Source organism: Dermochelys coriacea, chromosome 1 (assembly GCF_009764565.3).
Source record: "Dermochelys coriacea isolate rDerCor1 chromosome 1, rDerCor1.pri.v4, whole genome shotgun sequence".
In the NCBI taxonomy this organism is placed as follows: Eukaryota; Metazoa; Chordata; order Testudines; family Dermochelyidae; genus Dermochelys; species Dermochelys coriacea.
The window spans coordinates 255,405,088-255,428,773 of NC_050068.2; the positions used below are offsets into that span (position 1 = coordinate 255,405,088).

At 45.3% G+C, this 23,686-nt stretch overlaps 1 protein-coding gene across 1 annotated transcript in view; it reads right to left on the reverse strand.

Annotated features, from left to right (window-relative positions):
• Nucleotides 1-471: 471 nt before the first annotated feature.
• The window catches only part of SYN3 (synapsin III), a 274,735-nt gene continuing 251,520 nt past the window's right edge, over nt 472-23,686 (reverse strand). The window contains exons 9-14 of the mRNA XM_038386748.2: nt 18,409-18,483; nt 14,756-14,858; nt 8,347-8,481; nt 4,471-4,567; nt 3,215-3,512; nt 472-1,787 (exon numbers count right to left, since the gene is read on the reverse strand). Coding sequence (XP_038242676.1) covers nt 1,655-1,787; nt 3,215-3,512; nt 4,471-4,567; nt 8,347-8,481; nt 14,756-14,858; nt 18,409-18,483 — 841 coding nt within the window. The 3' untranslated portion in view covers nt 472-1,654. The remainder of the gene's footprint in view (nt 1,788-3,214; nt 3,513-4,470; nt 4,568-8,346; nt 8,482-14,755; nt 14,859-18,408; nt 18,484-23,686) is intronic.

Genomic DNA, 23,686 nt, shown 5'->3' on the forward strand with positions numbered 1-23,686 from the left:
TCACAGGGCCTCCCTTCCTGTACATAAGATTAGTGGGATGGAAATACCACACTCACATCAGGTGTGTTGTAAATTGAACTGCTCCTGTTCCAAGGAGCAGAACCTCAGCTGGGGTAAATTTTCCTAGCTCCATTAATGTCCAGCTATTTATATAGCTTCTGTCACTCTCATTTTTGTCATGGCTCAGTCCCAAGCTAGTTGCACACACCCCTGATTTAGACTGTCACATGCCACGAGGGAAAGCAGAGCAGGCAATGGTTCAATTATTGGTCCTTCTGCCACCCTTACAAGTTCTCCAGAAAAATAATTCTTTGGGGTACCTGTAATACTGATAACCTGCCCCAGGGGAGATTCCTTGGGGCAGTTAATAAAAAGAGTAGGCAATCAGACACATCATGGCTCCAGCTGTAAACTAGTTCTGCATACATTGTCATCCAACTCGGGGGGGGGGGGAGTATCACCAGGCTCTACTGATAGTTTTCCAGGGGGAAGCCATCCAGTCACAGGTCTCTCACCTTGCACTGACTCCATGGGTGAAGTCCTGGCCCCACTTACGTCTATGAAAAACTGACTCCTTTTGACTTAAGTGGGGCCAGGATTTTACCCCATGGCTCTCTCCATTCTGTAGCATGGAAGACTCGTAACGGAACGAACACCTCAAACTCTGCTACTAATTAATCTTGCCCCACGGGGATCATTAAGCCAGATGCAACCAAGTCAGATTATACAGATTTAGCAGCTTGGATGGATTTTATCTGGAGTTTGAACTATATTTGAACATAAATTATCTATTTTTTTCAAGCTGTACGACAGTCCTATTTTCTGGTTTATTTTTGAGCTATGACTGTAGGGTTAGAACATGACACCTTTCTCCCAGAAATCAAGAAACACATATAGGAAACATAGCCTCAAGGCATGAAACAGACACATTTAAATTGCTACTGATAAGATGGCCCTGAGCAGAGCAGAAATCCAACATAATACTCTGCTTCAATGATCTCTGGGACTCACTGACAGCTGATACTGAGTTTTACTTGAAATACAGTTCTGCTCAGAAAAGTGACTCTGTAAAACTAGCATTATGAGGTTCCAGATTCATTATGTCTCCATGATTTTCAGATCAAACATGCTCAAGTAAACAGATGTTTATTCTAACTTCTGTCTCTGCACATTTGCATCAGAAATCAAACTCTGTTCCTTTTCGGTCAGCCTCAATGAGAATAAAGAGTCTTTAATGGGAACCTAGTTATTCATTCTATTAATAATGTGCAAGCCAAAATAGAATCTAATTTGTTCTCCAATAGCTTTGTTGGCTTGGGAAGGGGTGATAGCAGTAAAGAGTACTTTGAAATTATTTCAGGTCACTCAAGTAAGCAGATCTTACTGTCTATGCACACAAAGCAGATCTACCAAGTAGAAAGTGCCATTTTTACATAGTCACTTTTTTGGCCCATGTTGGACTAACCCTTAAAATTAAAACATCTAGGGCTAACTAATTCCTGGGCAAAACCCATTTAGAAAAGATAGCCTGAAGGATTATGTTCCCAGATTTTGCATGAACCATTAAGTACCAATGAGTAAATTCCACGATAACATTGGGTAGATATGATATGAAGAGTGGACTAACAAAAGCACTGATCTGACTCCAGGGATGTTAATCAGAAAACAGGCTAGCAAAAGACTTCCTCAGGTTGCGGATGGTTTCAGCTTTTGCCTCATCTTCATTGGCATTTCCCCGTTGTGATGATTCAGATATGCTGAAGGTGTTCGTCAGGGACTGGGATTTGCTGAAACAGAAAGGGACGTTCATGCAGAGAAAGACTGATGTTGGATTCATTTGGGGAGGGGAAGTTGGAATTTCAAAGCTCATCATTGATGCTGTGCTACAATTGCAGCAGACAATTCAAGGGCAGATACGGGGCGTCTCCATAGGTTGAGAAGGCACCTGAGCCCTGTTTGAAGGCTGATGGCTCTGATATTCACAGTTCAGGCTGTGTTTGGGGTGTGCGGAGATTGAGGCAAGGGTTTCAATACTAGCATTTTTACAAATCTCAATGTGGCTATCTGCTATTGCAATGGACTAGAGGCCAAATCCAACTCTCATTAAAGTGAATGGAAAGACTTCCACTGAATACAATGGGAGCTGGACTGAGCACCAGGTCATCTCCAGTAATGTTAATGATACCAGACACTTCCCAGCTAGGGTCCTTGCCTGTGTGTTCTGTGACTTCCTCATCAGAGGTACTTAATACATACATTACAGCTAAAGCCCAAGCAAAGGAACGTCTGGTGTTTACAAACCTCAACAAACATGCAAATCCAGTATGTGAAGAAAAGCAAAGGTCCCAGCTGCAGCCATGGCAGGAGAAGAGATGATTATGGATGCCAGCCTAGTGCTCCACACAGCTATATCAGAGACCCATCTTAATTTCCAAGGTCTCAGTTTTTCACTGCCAGAGGCTATGAGTGCTGTTGAGGCCAGACTAATGATCCAGTGGTTCATTATGCAGGATACCCAAGCCTGTCTTCCGATCTGCAGATGGCAGAATTAGCAGTTCACCCAGCCCTTCAGGCCTTGTCTACACTAGGGTGTCCCCCACCATTGCTAGTGCCAGGTCAGCTCCACTAGTGGTCCCAACACAGGGAGCACTAGTGACCATCTGGGTATTGAGCACCACATGCTTTGCTCTGACATGGTGCTTAGCAAAGCAGTGGCCATCTGGATCCCTCTTTATAGCAGTGCTCCCAGCCTCACTACAAATGTTTGGAAATTTGGGGCAACAAAGGTTTATGCAGAGCCTAACCCCAGGGGAGAGTGAAGGTGTGACTCACATCAAGCCCTCTGGTCAATGACAGGACAGTCATGGTGTTTCCTTGACTGGGAGGATGGCAGCTGTGCCTTGCAGGAGGGGGCAAGGAGAAAGAATGTATGTGTGTGAGAGAGAAAAAATGTGAAATCTCAGAGATGCAAAGGACCTCTCACCCTGAAAAAACACTCATGTGGCCCAAGGATCTGCCAAGGCCAGTTCCATGGAGAGCATCAGCACAGGGGCACTTGTACCAATTAAGTCACTGTTGCCCAGCCCTGAGTCTTGAAGAATGCTGTTGCCTGGCAACAAGGGATCAGCCAGGCCCTGGCCTATCTGCTAAGCCAGGATGCTTTTAAAGACATCTTTTTCAGATCTACAAATCTGTTAGCTTAAAGGGCACCTACTTCAGGTGTGGATGTGGGGAGGCCTGCTGCTTGGGTGTTTCACCAAGGCCTTGTTGAGCAGGAGCCCGTCCTTGGGCAGGAGGTCTAGGCTGCTGTGGTGGAAAGATGCCCGGCTTGGAGGCCTGGACTGGGGAGGTTCCAGTGGAAGATCGTGTTAGCTGTGGGGATCCAGGCGACCTCTGCTGCTGAGGTGAGCTAGACTGGGGACTCTGGGGCTGCTGGCCCTGAGGAGAGAGCCGTTGTTGTGGAGGTGCTCCAGTCCGCGGAGGCTGAGATCCCTGGGGCTGGCGTGGACCCCCTGCAGGAAACATGGACACAAAGATGCACAAGACACATTAAACAAGGAGCAGCTGCATGGGGGAATGGGCTCTAGTGAAAGGAGAAACGTTTCAGACTCACTCCATGCAGAGAACTAAGGAAAAATATTTGTTATGGACACTGGATGCCATTAACCTGTTGATCTGTGGCAACATGCCCATATCTACAGAGTTGCTGTACAGTTCTTTGCCTTCTTAACACCAAGGGAACCCTGCCATCCTTCTCCCAGGTAGAGCTGTCTCAGCGTGCCTTAGTTCTCCATGTGATTATCACCATTTCTTGTCTTTGAGTCTTGTGTGGGAGCCTGAATTGTTGGGGTGAAAGGTTGGAATCAATGGGAGAACTAGCTCTCCCAACAGAAAATGGAAGTTTGGGTCAACAGCATCTTCCCTGGATAGTTACGATGTGGGGCTTGTATGCCACATCACCATCCATGCTTCTATATTATAACATGATCAGTGGGTGGATGCTTCAGCATTTTTGGATGAGAGACCCTCAGAGCAAAGCCTGACTTTTCTGCCATCCTAAAGTCACATAAAACGATGCTCCTAGCAAATGAAAATAGACAGACATGTCCCTTAACATTTTATACACTGTTACAGAGAGTAAAGCTAATGATCTTTAAAGATCTCATGTACTCTTGTGCATGAGTGAAAGCGTTACCCCAATGTCTTGACCAAATTCCAGCTTGGGCAATTACATTCTGCTGAGCTCAATTCTTCCTGCATTTTCCACTGGAGATGCTATTCTTCTTGACTGCCTTTTCTAAACTGTTGTGTGATGTTACTGTGCACTGTTGAACAGTTGCTGTATTTTATTGCCACGCTGGATGCCTGTCAACTTCAGTGACGGGTGAAGAGATTCCTGTGTACAGTCTGAATCGAATCCCAGAATGAACTGTCTAGGTTTCCTTTGCCAGAGGTCCTAGAGTACAGTACCTTGAGGAGGTGGCCGTGGTTGGGATGATTGCCCAAGCTGGGGTCCAGGCTGAGGCTGCATCTGTGATTTCATTGACTGAGGCTGGACTTGTTGAGGCTGGAAAAAAATCATTACAGTCAGAACATGTTCAAAAGGAGAAGCCTAGGGATGATAGAATTTTGAATGTTGTGGTGTTTTCAACACACACTCTGCCACTGCAGCATAAGGCCTGTAAGGTTCCATGGTATTTGATGGAGAACAGTGTAGGAAAGAGCATGGAAACTCTTAGCGTTCCATATTTTTATGCTCAAATAAATTTGTTAGCCTCTAAGGTGCCGCAAGTACTCCTTTTCTTTTAGCTAGAAGAGAATGACTGCAGAGTTACATTTTTTAAAAGTGGGTTTACAAACAGAGGAATTACCAGACTGGATCAAACCTGAGGCCCATTTAGCACAGTCGTGAGCACTAGATGCTTCAAAGGCAGAAGTATGTAAGAACCCTGCACTAAACAGGTGTGGAGTTATCAGGTCTCATCCTGATTTCTAATACTTAGAAATTGGCTTAAGCCATGAGGTGTAATATCCCTTCCACATGGATTGTCAATTAATTATAACTCCGGAAATTCCTGACATCCCTATAATGTCCAATTCATTTTTCAATCTTACTAAGTTCTTGGTCTCAATGACTTTCTGTGGCAGTGAATACCACAGTCTAGTTATTTCCTTTGATTGGTTTCCCACCTTTTAATTTCATTGAATGCCCCTTGTTCTCTGCTAAGAGACAAGGAAAATAGATGTTCCAAAACTATCTTCTCTAGATCATTATTTTATCTATTTTTATTATGTTGAGGGTTATTTGTCTCCTTTCTAAGGAGAACAAGCTCATCATTTCAGTCTACCTTCCCAGGAGAGTGTTTCCAGGCCCGGGATCTTTCTCACCACTCTTTTCTGAGCCCTCTCTTGTTGTGCACTATCCGTTTTCAGATGGGGTAATTAATACTGCAAACAGTATCCAGATAAGGCTGCACCACTGATTTGTATAAAGGCATTAAAATAGTCTCCCTGTTGTTCACCATCCCATTTCTTATGAATCCTAACAACTTGTTTAATTTTTTTGTCTGCAGCTGTGCACTGAACAGAGGTTTTCACTGAGCTGTCTACCGTGAGGCCAGTTGAGTTGATGCAGTTAATTTAAAACAAGTAGTTTAAAATTTCCCCTCCAATGTGCATTAATTTGCATTTATCAACATCGAATTTCGTTTGCCATTGTGTTTCTCATTCACCAAGCTTGGTTAGGTCTTGCTGAAGTTCCTCCCAGTCCTCTCTCATTTTGCTGTCTCTCTGCTCACTGTCCTTTTCTGATCATTCATAAACAGTTTAAACAACACGGGATTGTTGTGCAGAGGCCTGTACTCTAAGCTGTCCAAGGTAACAAGAGTCTAACTCAGCCTGTTACATAAAATTGTTTATGAAAGTCAGCAAAGTTGGAGACAAATAGACTGGTCCAAACTGGATTGTTTAGGTTAAAAGAACTATGTTAAGGGGCCTTCAAGGCTCCTGGCAAAGTCATGGGTTGGCATGACAAGGAGCTAAACGAGTCTAGAAATGGGAAGAAATGTTTATAGTTGAAATCACTGACGTGTGTTTTAATTAGTTAATGTTATTGGGATGTGGTTGCCAACCCATCTTGGACATTGTTCATTTTGGAGTCACTAAATGGATGGGGCTGGATGCGTGGGCTGGAAGGATTGAGCTTTGTCACTGTGGCTGCCACTCCCAAAGTCTCCTGGGATTCGCCATGTTACAAGTTGGGTCTTTGCTGCCCTGTTCCTGAAAGGCAGTCTGACTACACCGGGCCAAAGAGAGGGAATCAGGTGACATTGCTACCAGCTTCAGCCAAATCCTGAACAACACCTGGGATATGAGACTTGGGTTCCTGCTGTCACCCCTCCCCTGTGTTTCATTTTCTTTACCTACCTTATTTCTGCTCTTTCCTTTCTCTGTGCTTTCTGTCTAATAAGCATCTGGCTTAGCCATCCCAGACAAGTCCTCCGTTCGCAACACTGTGATGAGCCTGGGTCTGGAGAGGCAGCCACAAGCAATACTTTAAAGAGCCGAAGACTGCTATAGTTTGCCAGATCTCAGCGTGGCTGATCAGACCATACGCTGTGTCTGTGTTTTCCCAGCAGCAAGGATGCAAGGGAAAGGCAGCACCAGAGACAGAAGCTGCATTTTCTATCTTTACTGTTCTTTTCTCTCCTCTGTTGTGTGATTGTCTTGTTTTGTCTTAAACAAAGGAGGACTGGACTTCAGCAGCAACAGCTCCAGACCATCTTAACTAACTTTTTCTCTTTCCCCAAAAAGACAGTCAATAATGCATCTTTAATTCCATCTAATGACTATCCAACAGGGGTTCCTCCCTATATAAAGAACCAGCTGACAGCTTCAGGGGAAAAGGGGAAGGAGTATTATTAAAATGAAAGTCTTACTTAATACTTTACTGCCTTGACTTTTCTCCAATCCCTCCTCCCTGGGTTCCTGCTATAGACTTAAAAACGGTACTCATATTCACAGATGTTTTTATTTAAACCTTGGTATGTCATGCCATGGTGCGGTTCAGACATTCAGAACTGCCATTGGCAAATGTTGCTCTAAAATAAGGTGGATTCAGTACTCGGCCTGGGGTGAGTGTGTGGTGAGGTGGGTGCACTAAACAGGAGGCCTTCTGCTCAGTTTAAAAGCAGAAATGATGGGTTCTGATGAACGGCAACATCAGCCAGGCCTTCTTTTCAGGGACTGGTGGCTGAGACACAGGGTCTCTCTAAAGAAGCAGGGATGCCATTAGAGAAGGGTCTAAGAGTGGTAGGAAGCCTCACTGGTTCCCTTTGGGATGCACCGGCTTTCACCAGAGAGGCAAAGGCTGGAATAAACTCAATCGTGGGGATTGCTATCCTGTCAAGCGGGGATGGAGAGTTGCTGCCAAACTATAAAGAGTTCTAGAGTCTCCTCTACGTGCACACAGAACTCATGTTAATATTCACTCATGGGAGCAGAGACCCTAAGAGGAGCAGGGGCTCCATCAGCAGTGAACAAGCCACATTGTTTGGCTTTATAGGCCACCGAGTCATGTATTGCTGGGGTCCAGCTAAGAATCTGCCTGTTCTTTGTGGGCAGAGATGGGGGATAAGTTTTCTTTATAAACCCTGCAGAAGCTCTCAGACTTAATTCCCCCTGGGAGGGACAGAGTTAATGATCCCTCCAGACTCTCCCTGGCATAGGTTGGCTGCTCTTTACTGAAGTTATTGGATGCCGTGACTTTAAACTGATTCTAACCCCCTCTTCCTCAGTCCACAGTACGTCAGCTCACTGCTGTCACTTACAAAGGCACCTAGCTCAACATGTTATTGCCTGCCATCATGCCACCCAATCTGAGTTGCCATAGCAACAGCTGCCCCATACTGCTTGGACATTTGTGAGCAGGAGATGCTCCTACGCTTGCCCTTTCTGCTGCCATACCCTTGCCCACTCTGTGAGTCCACCTCTCGCCAAACTTCTACAATGTTTGTCTCTGATGATGCTTCTCTAAAATTTGTAGTCTTGGTCACAGTCTGTACCCAGTCAAAAGGGCCCAGGGTATATGTATGTGATGAATAAGCTGAATGAGAATGATGCCATGGTAATATGAAGAGAGACATTGCTCAGGGACAACCCATGAAGGGTTTATGGAAGAGCTACCCCCTGCAACAGTAACAGCAGAACGATCCAATACTTTGCATGGGGTGACATCTGTGTGCAACAGCACCAGAACATTCAATCCACTGAGGTACGTGATTGGCTGAACACTCATTGGGGTTTGAGAAAGCACCTGCTTTTCTGAATGGCTCCATCCACACTTACCCAAGGCCTTGGAGGTGAGGGGGTAGATCCTACAGTCACAAGAAGCTGAGTCATTTTGGAGACAACCAGATCAGCTACGAGCTGTGTGTCCTCCTCCACATGCTCCCCTATCAGGGGCATCGAGCTATCCATCACCTGCACAGAGAGAGAAAAGGACAACTATTAAGGTGGCTTCCTAGTGGCAGAGGCAGGTCTAGACACTCAATTGGATGCCAAGCTCTGTTGTGTTACTACATCCCCAGGCACCTATTCCCATCATTTGCCCACATCCTGAAGTGGAGGGAGCTGCCTATCACAATGGCTGGTGCATATCTCAGTTTTTGAGAAACGATGCCTCCTGCCAGTTGGAGCCCAGGCCTAGGCTTGATACAGGTTTCTAGAGACTTTTTTTTTGATCAAACTAGATTCTTCCTACACCCAAAAAGGCTGATTGAATGTCTTTCATTGATGGGTGTTTCTCTGGAGTTTAACTGTGGTGATATTTGTGGATGACGCTCCGAAGGGTTCCAGGTATAAAGGAGAAAGGAAACAAACCGCAAAGAGACCCGTGCAGATTAGTGCAAGGGGGACTAGAGGCAACCAGGGAAGAGCTGGTATTAATCAATGCAACGCTCTACAGGAAATAAGGAAATAAACAACACAGGCACAAAATAGACAGGATGTCTCCAAATAGCAGCACCCATGCCATGAAAGTAAACTTCCTCTCAGCTGGTCTCCTTTATGCAGTGCTGACATTACTTTGCCATGTAAACACACTACAATTACCACAGGGGAGGTGAGGAAGGAAAGGTTTGAAGGGGTCCACAGTCTTAAAAAGGGTGAGACCCACACTGTACGCCACCCCTGAAACACCACCATAATCATCAAAGTTGTTTGTCATATCCCAACAGCTTTACAAACATTAACCAAGCCCCATACAAAGCACTTCATTATGATGAAGCTAAGGTTCACTGGGGGTGCTTATTAACCTATCAGAATGTTAGTGCCTTTTAAGACCATGAAACTTTAGAAATGCAGCATTAAAGTTTGCATTTGCTAGATAAGGTACTGACACACTCAGATAACAACTGCAACCTCAAGTCTGCCCCACTAGAGTTCCAAGCATACAGTCTGGACTGGGACTCTATTCTCAGCTCTGCCACTGACTGGCTGGGTGACCTTGGTTAAGTCACTTCCCCCTCTGTGTCTCAGGTTCCCTAGCTGTAAAATGGGGCTAATGACACTGACCTCCTTTGTAACATGCTTTGAGATCTATTGATGAAAAGCACTCTGTAAGACCTAAATATTATTATTATTATTAAGCAGAATGTTCTGCACACATTTCTATAGGTAGGTTTAAGGAAGTCTGTTTGTGTCATCAGTTCATCAACAGATAGTTCCAACCTGATCATCTGACACAGAGGTGACTTATTCATGGAGTAACTGTTCAACTCTCCTTAATTTGGTCTCCACTTTAGTTTCGTTACATATGAACTTATATAAAATCCAGAAGCTATGTCTGTGGACAACTTTAATTTTGAAAATCTGATGAGAAGAGGAGTGGTACCAAAATCCATTGCTTTCTTGATTTATGGTCTAGGGCAAACTACAGCCAGTGGGCCACATCCGGCCCGTGGGACCCTCCTGCCCAGCCCCTGAGCTCGTGGCCTGGGAGGCTCACTCCCGGCCCCTCTCCTGCTGTTCCTCCTCCCCAGCAGCCTCAGTGCGCAACGCTCTGGGCAGCGGGGCTGCGAGCTCTTGGGGCAGCGCAGCTGCTGAGCCCAGTCTGACCCGGTGGTCTGTGCTACGCGGTGGCATGGCTGGCTCCAGCTAGGCAGTACGGCTGCCTGTCCTGGTGTTCTGGGCGACATGGCTGTAGTGCCAGCAGCCACCGGTACTCCAGGCAGTGCAGTAAGGGGGCAAGGGTGTTGGACAGAGGGCAGGGGAGTTGGGGGGAGTGGTCAGGGAGCGGGGGTGTGGATAGGGGTCAGGGCGGTCAGAGGGAGGGGAACAGGAGGGTTGAATGGAGGCAGGAGTCCTGGGGGCAGTCAGGAAGGAGAGGGGGGGTTGGATGGGGCGGCGGGGGGCAGTCAGGGGATGGGGGAAGGAGTGGTTGGATGGGGCAGGAGTCCTGGGGGGGCTATCAGGGGGCTAGAAGTGTGTGTGGGGGGTCAGATGGGGGTGGGCTGGGCCACGCCTGGCTGTTTGGGGAAGCACAGCCTCCCCTAACCTGCCCTCCATACAATTTCCAAAACCTGATGCAGCCATCAGGCCAAAAAGTTTGCCCACCCCCAGGGTATGTGTGGAGCAGGTTAAATGGAAGGGGGTCAGATAAATATATTAAATGGTGTTCAACTCGGCTGTCATCTCCTCCGCTTCTTTGTAGAACAGGCTTCTTAGGGTCCAGAGATAGCTGGGTTTGGCTGCCACAAAGGTGTGGCTGGGAGAACTATAAACCATTGGACTTGAAATTTAACCTGACTTCTATTAGGGGGGTCTCACTAGCATGTAGCTCCACGAGGCATCCCCATTTCATTTGGCAATTCTGGCACCAGCTCATATGTAGAAAAACCATGTCAACTTCATTTACCTTGTTAATTTACTGTGAAAGGGATGGTTTATGACCACTAGATGGTGCCATTGTTCCCTTTAACAAGCCATTATCCAGTGAAGTAATCTGCTCACTCACTAACTCTTGGTGTAAATAACCGTGTAGTGATAGGTCTGTATTAAAAAAAAATCCCTCATCTCTTCATTTTAGGAATTATTTTCCATCATTACTGCAGCAGCATGTGATATGCTGGCTGAAGTGAAAGGACAGGGTATCATTTAGAAACAGAGACATCCAGGGCTAAATTAATCCTGTTTCAGGCCCATCAAAGTCAATGGAGCAACATCAGGCATTAGCAAAAAGAAAAGGAGGACTTGTGGCACCTTAGAGACTAACAAATTTATTTGAGCATAAGCTTTCGTGAGCTACAGCTCACTTCTTCGGATACATTTGGTGGAAAATACAGTGGGAAGATTTATATACACACACAGAGAACATGAAACAATGGGTTTTATCATACACACTGTAAGGCATTAGGTTGTCTCTATGTCTTATTTTGTGATTCCTGACCCAGCTCACTTCTGTGGTATTGATTGACGGAGCTCAAATGCTGGGCTATCACTGACTAAGGCATGGAGAGAATGAAGCTGATAAGAAAGGACACAGTTTTTCTGGGTCAAATGATGCTCTCAGTTGTGTCAGTGCAGCTACTCCAGAGTTATACAGGTGCCAAGATCAGAATCTGGCCCCATAATACTGAGATAAACCACCCAGATGGACTATATGAAATACAAACGTATTCCTCTTATCTCTTCCTGAGAATGAGACCAAAGAACAGCTGAGGGAGAGGGGAAGATGTCAGCACACACAAACCCTGCCTTTGTAGTTGCCCAAGGTCATTGGCTGTCTCCTGACACAGCTGCTGTTGCTTGATAAGATATCTCAGAGGGAACGGAAGGCGGCAAGGCAGAGAAGAGATCCAGAAAAACCCCTTCCCCACCTTCTATCTTACGCCAAGAGCTGGAGGCTGGGTTTGTTATTCCATGTTCTCATGTGCAAGTGTCGAGGTGTTGGGTGATTGGCGGGGAAGGAAGGAAACAGATGATTGGACAGATCAAAGGGATTGATACGACAATGGTGAAAGGCTGGACAGGCCATCACGCAGAGCAGTAGAGTCCTTGTAGTGCATGTGGCTAGATCCACAGAGCTCTACGATAGCAATAGATGTGGCACTGCTGGCCTGAAGAGCCATGAGAGAAGAATAAAAAACATGAAGTCAATCCAATTTTGATTGCTCTTTAGTTTCATGGATCATTTTACCCACCCCCGCTGTCTGTCATCATTGTGGCCTTATTTTAGATTACAAAAATGGGCCAGATTTTCAAGTGCACAACCCCCAGCATGCACCCTGTGCACTGAGCAACTTTGAAAATGTGACCACTCATCCAGGTGCCTAAAGAGGAATGAAACTCTTCTGAAAACTTAGCCTCAGTTACGGGTGCTGAGCCCTTCTGAAAATGCCGGACTGAGTGACAAAGCCCTTTAGTGCAGAGAAAGAAATACCAGTATGCTGAATCAAAGTTAACACTGCTCTACGTGAGTGAAGAGTGCTGAAATCAAGGAAAGTGACTCTACCTCTGATTGTAGCCCGTAAAGTACTGCAAAACTACCCCAATGCCATGTGGCAAATAAAGATGGAGAGCTAAACTAGTAATACAGTAAAAGTATGGAAATCAGGTTGAATATAAATTTATATTAATTTTGTCAGATTTCCGGATAGCATAATCCTCCTTTCCTGCGCTCAACCTCCTCACTCCTAATCTGAGCCCGTTGCCATAAGCAATGCTCATAAATCTCACAAGACACAGATTTGGCTGGCTTTAATTTTGTGAGTGTCTCTCAGGGAACAGTTTTCACATTGTGAACATTCATTCCTTGGTTCCATGCCATTGTGCAAACTTTAGCATTTATTTATTTATTCATTCAGCAAATTTTGGAGTCATTTCTTGCAAAATTTCACAGCAAATTTTCCTTCTCACAAAGTGAAATGCAGCTGTTTGCCCCCCCCCCCAACAAAACAACCAATCCACCAGCTTCTGGCCAAAAAAGAAGCCCACTCAAGGAACTGGACTAGAGGAAAGTAATTACAGTACTTCTCAGCTTCTCTCTCAGAACTGGCATAAAGTAGAAAATGTGCCGGCTTTGCTTTATTCTATTCTATTCCATTCATGTTGCCATACAGTGCCCATCAGCCTGGTATCTGAACTCCTGCTGAACCCCTGGCATAGCAGATCCTCTGGGCCAGATCCTCAGCTGCTATAATTTGGCTTAGCTCAGTTGAAAATCAGCGTGGCTCCCCTGATTTGTATCAGCTGACCTCACCCTGTGTGTTTTGTTCAGAGTAGAATCACGGAGTGATTTGTGTTCAGGTGTGTGTTTCTGTTTGTGTGTGCAATGTGGTAATGGGTGTAAGTCGATGGGCCTGCCCTCAACTCAGTGACACAAACATGGAAGCTGGTATGCAACCCCACCTCCATCCCAAAGTCATACACAGAAGCAGGTGTGCAGTCCTCCTCCACACACATACTCACTGAGGCAGACATGTACACACATACCCGTACAAAGGCAGATGGGTCAAACCCCACATACAAAACAACACAGGAAAGTGTGTGTGTACACACAGGCACCCATGCATTCAGAGAGGTAGGTGTGCGTACCTTCTTACCTTCCCCCAGACACGGGCAGGTGTGTACACACACACACAGGCTGAAGTATGTTGAGTTTAAAAGACTCTGTTCTGGGGTAGGGTTTGAAGAGGAGCAGCTCCACTAAAAGCTCCTGACAACTTACATAGAGGAGTCAGAATGACAGCAGCACCCCTCTTGCCATTTGGAAGAAGCAGGCTAATGTTTTCATTGCTGGCAGAGCACTTGGATTATATGACCTTTGACAGGTCCCTGGTCCCTGAGGAGGAGATGCACAAGACTGGAATGTGCAGTCGCTGTAAGGCTCATGTGGTTCTCATCAGCTTCCCAAGCCTCAGTGGGTGGGAGTGCTCTCCCACACACAGCTTTCTAATGTGTCAGCACCCTTGAACGCAACTGCAAGCCAGCTTTGCTCATCTTCCTCTGCCTGGGCTGTGTTGGTGGAGTTCATAGCAGGTCAGCTGCTGAGCCTCACTTCCAATAACATCACATGGAGCAGAGGACGCTAGATCAGTTGCCAGATTTGGTCACGCCTGGAGTGGCTCTTGAGTTTCCAATTTGATTTTCCTGCCAGCTTTTCATGACCCGTCCTGTTCCAATGACCCAGATCATGTTACCCGTCCCAGTCCCCTGTTCAACTCCCTGACATGAGAGGTATCACTTTGAACGCTTGCCTTCTCAACCACAGCTGGTGCAGCCAATGTGACTGGAACCCACAAACTCTCCTGAGGGTTTGTCTTGTTTATCTGCTAGCTCAATAAACTCAGGCCTGGGCAAACGATTTTAAGGGGCGCATCCAGGGTCCGATGAAGACAATGAGGCTCATTCATGCTACTTATAGTCCTCTTCCCTACAGTTCTAGTTCCATCCGGTTCATCATTGGCTCCTATGTGACATGCACCCTGCTTGTGACTGACTCCTAATCTTAACTTTGACCCAGGAGCCCATTCACAGCTATCTGGCAATTTGGTTGTGACTCACAGAGAGTCGTTGCTTGGGCACATTAGTTGAAATGATGCTGGTCCCTGTGAGGAGAAAATGACTGGGTCAAGGGGCAGAGCATGTACTTAGAGTACGTCTGACTGTCTGAGCATGTCAGCATGTGTGGAAGGGTTTGTGTTCATGGACGGACTCGGATGAAGGAGATGTGACCTCCGGGCACTCAAGCTCTCACCTCAATGATATAGTCCTTCCCATCTTTGCTGTGGACAGCTTTGACAGCGCAAATATCGAGGCCTCCAAACATCTCGGCACAGGAGTCCGCCCAGAGTCTGTACCTGCAGAATCCACACAGACATATGGCTGGGAATTATCTGGCTGCTCAAGGATTAAATTAATGCTAGTAGGGTGCCAACTTTCTCAGCCTCCCACCAAATATAGATACCCCACCCTCTGCCTTATTCAACTGCAATAAGACAGATATCATAACCTTTAATATTGCCTCACCATCACCAGTACAGTAGAGGATCACGTTCTCACCAAAGTAGAAACATTCACATACTTGGGCAGCACCATCAGCCAAGACAGTGGAACAAGTCAGGACATCCGGAACGAAATCAATAAAACCAGGATCATCTTCAGGAGCTTAAATGCAGTCTGGAAATCATCAAAATACCACACCAAAACCAAACTCAAGATTTATCAGAGCTGCATACTTTCAACACTATAGTGCAGAATGCTGGGGAATGAGAAAGTACAACATGTCCAAACTGTCTTCATTCCATACAACCTGCCTCAGAAAAATCCTCCATATCTTTTGGCCCAGAACAATCTCAAACCAAGATCTATTGACAGAGTGCAGCCAGGAGGATATGAGCACCATCATTGCCAGGAGGTGTTGGAGATGGATTGGCTATGTGCTTTGGATGGAAACTCATTCCATCACCAGAGTAGCAATAAGATGGACATCTGAAGGCAAGCGAAAACGAGGGCTGTGGAAGCTGAGCTGAAAAACCTGGGGCATAGCTGAGGAACAATTGAAAGACTAGCCAGAAACAGACAAGAGTGGAGGAGCTACATCGCTGCCCTAAATGCCAGAGGCGTAATAGGAACATGATGATGATGATGATGATGACCCTCTGCCTCTGGAAGTGCATAGAATGCTGTTCACAGCAACTCAGAGTTATCATGATGAGACATCCCCTCCCTCTATTCTACAGATGATGGAAGAAATAGGAGATCTTGCATGTTGAATGCCTACATTTTTCTTCATTGCACATCAACTCCCTATTACTACTTATATCCCCTCGAACCACATTAAATCATTTCTATCTCTCACTGGTATTTACACACCTCAAATCTCCCCACTTACGTGTCACTTAGCCAAGCTGTAAATGTTTAGTTCATCTTTCCTCAGAAGAAAGTCCCTGAAATTTGTATTGCTCTTCCCTGAATTCCCCCCTGTTGAAAACTTTCTGATGCTGGGATGCCCAGCATGTTCTAGGTTTGGAGAGCCAGAATGGAGCTCTGTAGTGAGTGGCTATTACCTCTCTGTTCTGTGACATGATGTCTCTGAATATACAGTCCCAAAGTGCATAGGCTTTTTCATTTGTTTCATCTACATCACCATCCTGCAAGCTGTTCCCAATCACCTGTATATCCATTTAATATTACTGTTTTCCAAGTGTTTTCCCTCCTGTTGAATATATGCTGCTGTGTCAGAGTGAGAGCAGGAGGTGTTATATAATGGAAGCCCCTGCTTCCAGCTGTCCTACCACAGGAACATGAGCTGGCAGGAACAGGAGGCGATGTATGATGGGGTGCCCCCTCAGCTGTCTCTGCACTGGAAGAGGAGAGGGAATGACAAGAGATGCATTATGATGGCAACCATGCTCCCTCAGCTGTCCCTAAGTTGGAACAGGAAGAGGGAATGAGTTTTGCTGGTTTTCCTTCTGTGCAGCTGTGCTGTGGTCCTGACCATTTCAATACAAAAAAATCTCAAAGCAGAAGATCTGCGAGCAGGACTCTCACACTGGCTGGAAATTGAAACAGGAGAACACTGAGGATCTCAAAGCTACCTGTGCAGACCTAATGGAGAAGGAGAAAAGAGCCTATGATCTTGAAGGCAGCCAGAGCACCTATAGCTTGATCTTCATGATCTAATGATGAACCTGAAAGAATACAAGGCCATATATGGATGGGACAAGAAAATGGTGTATACAACTAATAAATCCTTCCTTGTCACTCCCTGCCTCAATGAGAAAACAAAGTGCAGCCACACACCCTCAGAGGAGGTAATCATAGAATCATAGGACTGGAAGGGACCTTGAGAAGTCATCTAGTCCAGTCCCCTGCTCTCATGGCAGGACTAAGTATTATCTAGACCAGGGGTGGCCAACCTGTGGCTCCGAAGCCACATGCGGCTCTTCAGAAGTTAATATGCGGCTCCTTGTATAGGCACCAACTCTGGGGCTGGAGTTATAGGTGCCAACTTTCCAGTGTGCTGGGGGGATGCTCACTGCTCAACCCCTGGCTCTGCCAGAGGACCTGCCCTCACTCCACCCCTTCCCATCCCCTCAGCCTGCTGTGCCCTCACTCTTCCCACTTCCCCCAGAGCCTCCTGCACACCACGAAACAGCTGATCGGGAGGTGCTGGGAGCGGGGGTGTATGTGTGTGGAGAGGCTGACATATTACTGTGGTTCTTTGGCAATGTACATTGGCTCCTTCTGGCTCCTTCTCAGGCTCAGGTTGGCCACCCCTGATCTAGACCATCCCTGACAACAGGTGTTTGCCTAACCTGCTCTTAAAAATCTCCAATGATTGAGATTCCACAACCTCCCTAGGCAATTTACTCCAGTGCTTAACCACCCTGACAGTTAGGAAGTTTTTCCTGATGTCCAACCTAAATCTTCCTTGCTGCAATTTAAGCCCATTGCTTCTTTACCTATCCTCAGAGGTTAAGAAGAACAACCTTTTACATACTTGAAAATTGTTATCATGTCCCCCCTCAGTTTTCTCTTTTCCAGACTAAACAAACCCAATTTTTTCCATCTTCCCTCCTAGGTCATGTTTTCTAGACCTTTAATCATTTTTTATTGCTCTTCTCTGGAATAGGAGGCTATTTCAGCCCTCGTCATCTGTAAAGTTATGAAACTTGTAAAGTCACAATAAATGCACTCCAGTAAGCAGGCCCTTTCCCACCCTGGGTTTGTGTGTAGGAGGAGGGCAGCAAGAATGCACTGTTTACACTCAGGATTAACCCTGTGAATCAAGCAGGATGCCCATGCTAATGCACTAAGCGCTGCAAGGCCCACTCATGTGCAGCTGCGACTGGATGCTGGTCATGTACCACAGGGCAGCTTCTTGGGAGCCATGTATATTCTGGAGGGAGGCTTGAGGGTGTCTGGGTTCAAAATCCAAGCTAGGACACAAATGAAATGGGGCTGGTAGTCTCACCAGGTTTCCTAATGGATATTTGTCCACATCAACCACCCTTTCTCCTGAGAGGCAGAATTTTCAGATGCCCAGAGGTGGAATAGCAGAGGCTGCTCCTGGTGAGCACCCAGATGCACAGGAACAGCTGGGATAGGAATAGCAGAGGTGCTGCAGGTTAGAATTAAGCACAGTGGCAGACGTGTATATCCTTATGCATGTGTTTGTAGGGGAGTTAAATTTGCACCCGATTTGTCACCAGGATACCTGGATTTAGCCAGCACTATCAACCCCTCACTTTTGCCCCATTCAGCAAAGTATTTAAGCATGTGTTTACGTTCATCCCTATTCAGCAAAGCACAGCACACTTAGCTTTAAGCATGTGCTTAAGTCATGATGTAGCTTCAGTATCAGCTTTGCTCTTTTTTTTTTTTAAAGCCCCTTCTCTTTCTTACCTCTCTGTCATTGCGATCTGCTCCAGCATGGCAGAACCTGTGTTTGCCTTCCAGTTTCCAGAGATGGACGTCCTCCTGGGAAAACAAACCAATCACCGGATGACAAACCAACTCCTTCAAAGAGGTAGTTTTCACATCTGACTCAGTGTGTGTGGGGAATATGGGTGATTCAGCTGGGTGTCCTTTCCAATCCTACAGTCCACAGTGCTCCCAACAAATTCTGATCATCCAGTAAATGAAAGACTCAAACTAGGAGCAAGGAACTAAGAACCTTGAGACATCTTTTCTCTGCAGCTGGGTGGGTGATGTGTAGTGGCCTTGTGAACACTTTTCTCCTTTTAACACCAGATCCTGAAAAGCCAAGATGACTGTAAAACGCCTCTGAGATAATTAATCTTATGCTTGCCATTGTAGAATCTAAGCATATGTAATTCTCATGGCAAAGATGTGACTGAAAAGATACATAAAAGTCAAATATGAACTACTCTCTGAGGTTGGCTTCTATTGTAGTGGTGGCCTGGAAAGTCTGTCTGTTTGTCCCCTCTTTTTTAATTTCAATGACCCGCCTGCTCTGGGACCCAACCGCCAACTTCTCCCAAAGGTTTTTTAGTTTGTAAAATGCTTCAAATCTCCTTCATTGTAACTGGCTGTGAATTTCAACAGAAAATGCTGCTGCTGGCAAATTCTGAACTCTGTATTTGTCTGTCACATGCTGGGCTAGTTCATTTCTTTGCACTTAGGAAGAAGGCAGACTTGACACAGCCTGCAATGATAGCACCTTGTGTTGGAATTCTGCCAGATCTCACAAGATTCCTGAGCATGGTTTCGACTAGGAGGAAAGTGCTGTATTAGTTGTAAGATATTATCCCATCAGTGTGTTTGATACACCCATGAAACACTCCTATGCTGCAGAAAGCATGCATGGTGATTCAGGGTGTGGGACTCTTTTTCCTGAACCAGTCCTGATCCATTGTAGCAGCATGGTGTTGGGAAATGCTGATTGCTGCTGACATAATCTTTTCAGTGAAATGTAGAAAAGTCCTGATCATTTTTGGTCATTAAATATCACAAGGCACTTTTCACAAAAGCAGAGGTGTTAAACCTGGTGTCCTGGCTAAATTCAAAGCTGGGTCATTACATTTTGCCCACTTAAAATTTCCCGAGAAATGTTTCAAATAGACATGGCCTCCTTCTTCACTTTCTGCTCTAACCTAATATGTACTGCTGCTGCAAACTGTTAAATGGCTCCTGGGATCCATCTCAGAAGGGGGTGAAGTGATTCCTGAGTATGATTTAGACTAGTATCTGGGGAGGAAAGTGCTGTATTAGTTGTAAGATATTATCATAGGCTGTACTACTGGTTATCACACACACAAACCCTCCTGTCCTATTATCAAAATCATTCACCTGCCTGACCTTTTCTTTAAGCAACAGAATCCTCCCTCTTTGAGGTTTCTGAGTCTTTTCCATTACCTAAGGACAGTGTTCAACTCTCAGCCTCTCTTTCCTTCTGTCTCACTAAGTTACGCTCCATTCTGGGATTGTGTTTCCCAGCTTTCCAATAGGAACGGCTCTTTATTTGTAATATGTGGGTTCAGAAAATTGCCCTGCAGTGATTGATGACATTCAAAATCTCATCAGTGATGAGAACTCCCAGATTCAGATTAGTAACACAATGGAATATCAGCATTGAAAAGAAGTATTTGGAATATGTAAACAGATACCCCATCAAAAAAGCAGCTATACTATGGTGTAATACAAGGAAATTCCATGTGGGGGAGCTCCAGAGAGTGCAGCTTTGCTGCAGTGGTTGGTTTATCTGGTTTGTTTGTTTGAGCCAATCTGATGTTCTAGTCCAGATGCTTCATGTAGAACACAGCAAAAGTTTCAGTCAAATATAAAATACAACCAAACCATCTTAAAAAGAGACTTTCTCAAAAGCTGTCCTGACCATTAACATAAGTTCCATCACAACCGTCATGAAATCCACTCGCTTCCTAGCATGGGAGAGTAGGTGAGTCTTGCACCAAATTAAGGCTTTGGCAAACCAAGGTGGAAAGTGAATTTGAGAGCCAAGGGCTCCTTATCGAGAAGGCCCTGCCACCAGACCTCTACTGTTTATACCAGAGGTTCTTAGCTTGAATGCCTCCAATGACCCTGATTGCCATGGCGGTCAAACAAATAGAGGTGGCCTCTTGAATAAAAGGGACCCAGACCATGTAGGGCTTTATAGGTCAAGGCCAACACCTTAAATTTCACCTGCAAATAAACTACTAGACAGTGCAAATCATGAAGCACTGGTATAATATGCTCACTGTGTGAACCACCTCTTCATAACTGGGCCATTCCATTCTACTATAGCTCAGTTTCTGGAGGATTACAAGCTGTGGTCCCTCACAGAGTTCACTGCATCCATTGAACTGCAAGGGGACAAAAGCAAGAACATCAGGAGTGAGGTCTAAAAGAAAAGGGTACAACCCTCTTGTTAAGTGCAGAGGGCAAGGGGTATTCTTGGCAACTGCTGCTACCAACCTGGGGTACTCAGATGCAGTTGGCAGTCCAACACGCCCCTCAGGTTGCAAGCATTAAAAAACATAGCAAACATCACACCCCACTGGTTGGGATGCTGATATAATTTTTGCCACCTCTTTCAGTTGTTTTCCCTAATGCACAATTATTATTTGAGTCTTATCTGGTTCACCAGCATTATGAGGTCACCCAAATCCATTCAGTGGAATTATAGGCATGTGCCACATGGCTATTTGTTGTTTTCAGCGTGGCTTTAGTTATAGGCTAAGCAAGTGTTCACTATCAGTGTAAATCGGCAGTAACTCCACCAAAGTCAATGGGAATCTGAACTCAGTTTCTCAGTCATGGGTTGGAAGAAAGTGTACTTACATCTGGGGTGGGGAGGGATGAGATAGTCACTCTGTAGTATCCTCCCTCTATCAGATCCTGGATGCAGAGTAGAGAAATTCCTGAGAGAACTGTGTACACAGTCCTCAGTCAGAAAGAAGTCAGCTTTTGAGTTTTTGCATGTGTGGGAGGCAGTTATGAAAACATGAGGACTGATTCCATTGCACTCAGACCAAGAGAGTCCTCTCTCTGACTGAGGTTACAGCAGACACTGATATTCTCAAACTTAAAGGCCAAGACGTTCCAGAGAGCCCAGTGATTTTGGATGCCTTCATTTTTGAGTGCCCAACTTGAAACACTTTCAAGGGGCCTGACTGTCAGTGGCTGGATGGCCCCACCTCTCTCATATGACATTCAATGGACTTGTTTATCCCATAGAAAGTTTATTTTCAGTCTGGCACTGGGATAAACTCCATTACCAGATACCTTTCATAGGAAACAATCAGTAACAGAGACTGGCTGTACAGATATCCCAAACTCGTTTCCAGTAATGGCTCCATGAATAGGACAAAGGAACTTTTGTAGCAAACATTTCATTGAATGCATTTGGCCTTTTTCTCTCTTCATGAACTGGCTTTGATTTTCACTGATTTCTTCCCTATTTGTAACTGTTCGACAAATGTTTCATGGGAAACAATTTTATTTAGCAAACAATTGCTTGCAAATTTGCTCCTGTGTGGGATGGGCTATTAGTGTGACTGTTCACATTTGTCACATGGTATTGTTTTTGCTCTCTGATTAGATAAGGTAGGTCAGTGAGGTAGGGAATTTTAAAGGACATTTTAAACTTCTTTTCTGAGTCATTTGAGTTAGACTTTTCCTAGACATCACTGCTAGAAAAATTAGGTGATTGTAATATTATAGACTGGGTCAGATTTAAAACTAATTTTCTCTCATTGCCTTCCCACTAAGTAATTGGGTGTCTCATGAAGTCCCAGACATGAAAAGAGTGGCCAGATCTCTCTGATTTATTTAATTGCCTCTGTGCTAGGATGCTGGTCAGGGATTTTGGGCAGTTCTAGTTGCAAAGTAAGTGGGCATATACATTTGTCTGTCTCATGTAACTGTGGTAGCACCAGGGCTCCAGCCTGGGGTTTTGGGAACACAGATCCTTGACTAACAATAATGCTGGTGCTAAGTAGTGTATGACAATGTTTATTCTATCTGGTGCCCTTAAGCGCATGCTTCCAGACTCATCTACTTATCTAGAATTCTGCTGCTTGATAAGGGCTGGTACTTCTGGATTAGCCAGATTATTTGCTGTTTCTTGTTCAGTTGGTTTGGGGTGAGGAGAAATGAACTGTTTTATTTATTTATATGACTTTATTTTTACTTGATGTCAAACACTACTAGAGCTTGGGATAGGTGCTTTTTAATTTTTGCCAGGAGCATATTGTGAATTTACTAGTCGCCACTTTTTTGACCCTTATCACTATTCCTACAGTCATTGTGACAAACAAATTAGCAATTGTGAGGTACGTACATGGTCTTAGCTGGAAGGAGGCCAAAAATTGAATGGAACTTGGAGTTGCCACTGGGGAGATTATACTCCCATGTAATGCTCTGTATTGATCTAAGCAGCCCCTGCAGTCCTCACTGACCCTTTATGCTGTATGCCCATATTAACCCCTGTAACTCAAGACGTCAGTTCCTACCTCTGATTGCTCCAGGATGCCAGCCTTCTTTGCCCACTTGCTAACTGTTCAAACAAGCACCTTTGTGCTTTTTCCCATGCTGCCCCACACACATGGGAGGAGCTCCTCGTAAACACCTGCAAAACTAATACATTATCCACCTCCAAAATCCTTCCTCCAAACTCTCCTTTGCCAGGATGCCTACAATAAACTTGACCCTGGCTAGGCAGCTGGTGCGCTGAGATCACTGCCTATCATGCTGACCAGTATTGCTCATTGCGTCCGTGTACCCCTCCATCTGTCTGTCTGTCCCCACTTGCTGTCTCTTGTCTTATACTTAGATTATAAATTCTCAGGGGCAGAGATTCTCTTTTTGTTCTCTGTTTAAACAGTGCCTAGTACAATGGGGTCCTGGTCCATGACTAGGGCTCCTAGGCATTACCGCAGTACAAATAATCATAACTAATAAGAAATGACAAAATACTAATAATCTAGCACCACACCATTTCAGTGGCAGTTTCTTACTGTGATGGTGTTACCTCACTGCAGCAGCATGAGTAATTTCCTGGGTCAGGGGGCTAAAGGATAGTAGCGGTGGGTCAGTCGCACTGTAAAACTCCATGGGGCGGCTCTGACTCATGCCAAAGTGGGGCATGCAACGCGGTAACATAAGCCATCTCTTTGTTTTTAATATTTCACTTGAAGCTGTAAGATTGTGGTGACTGTTC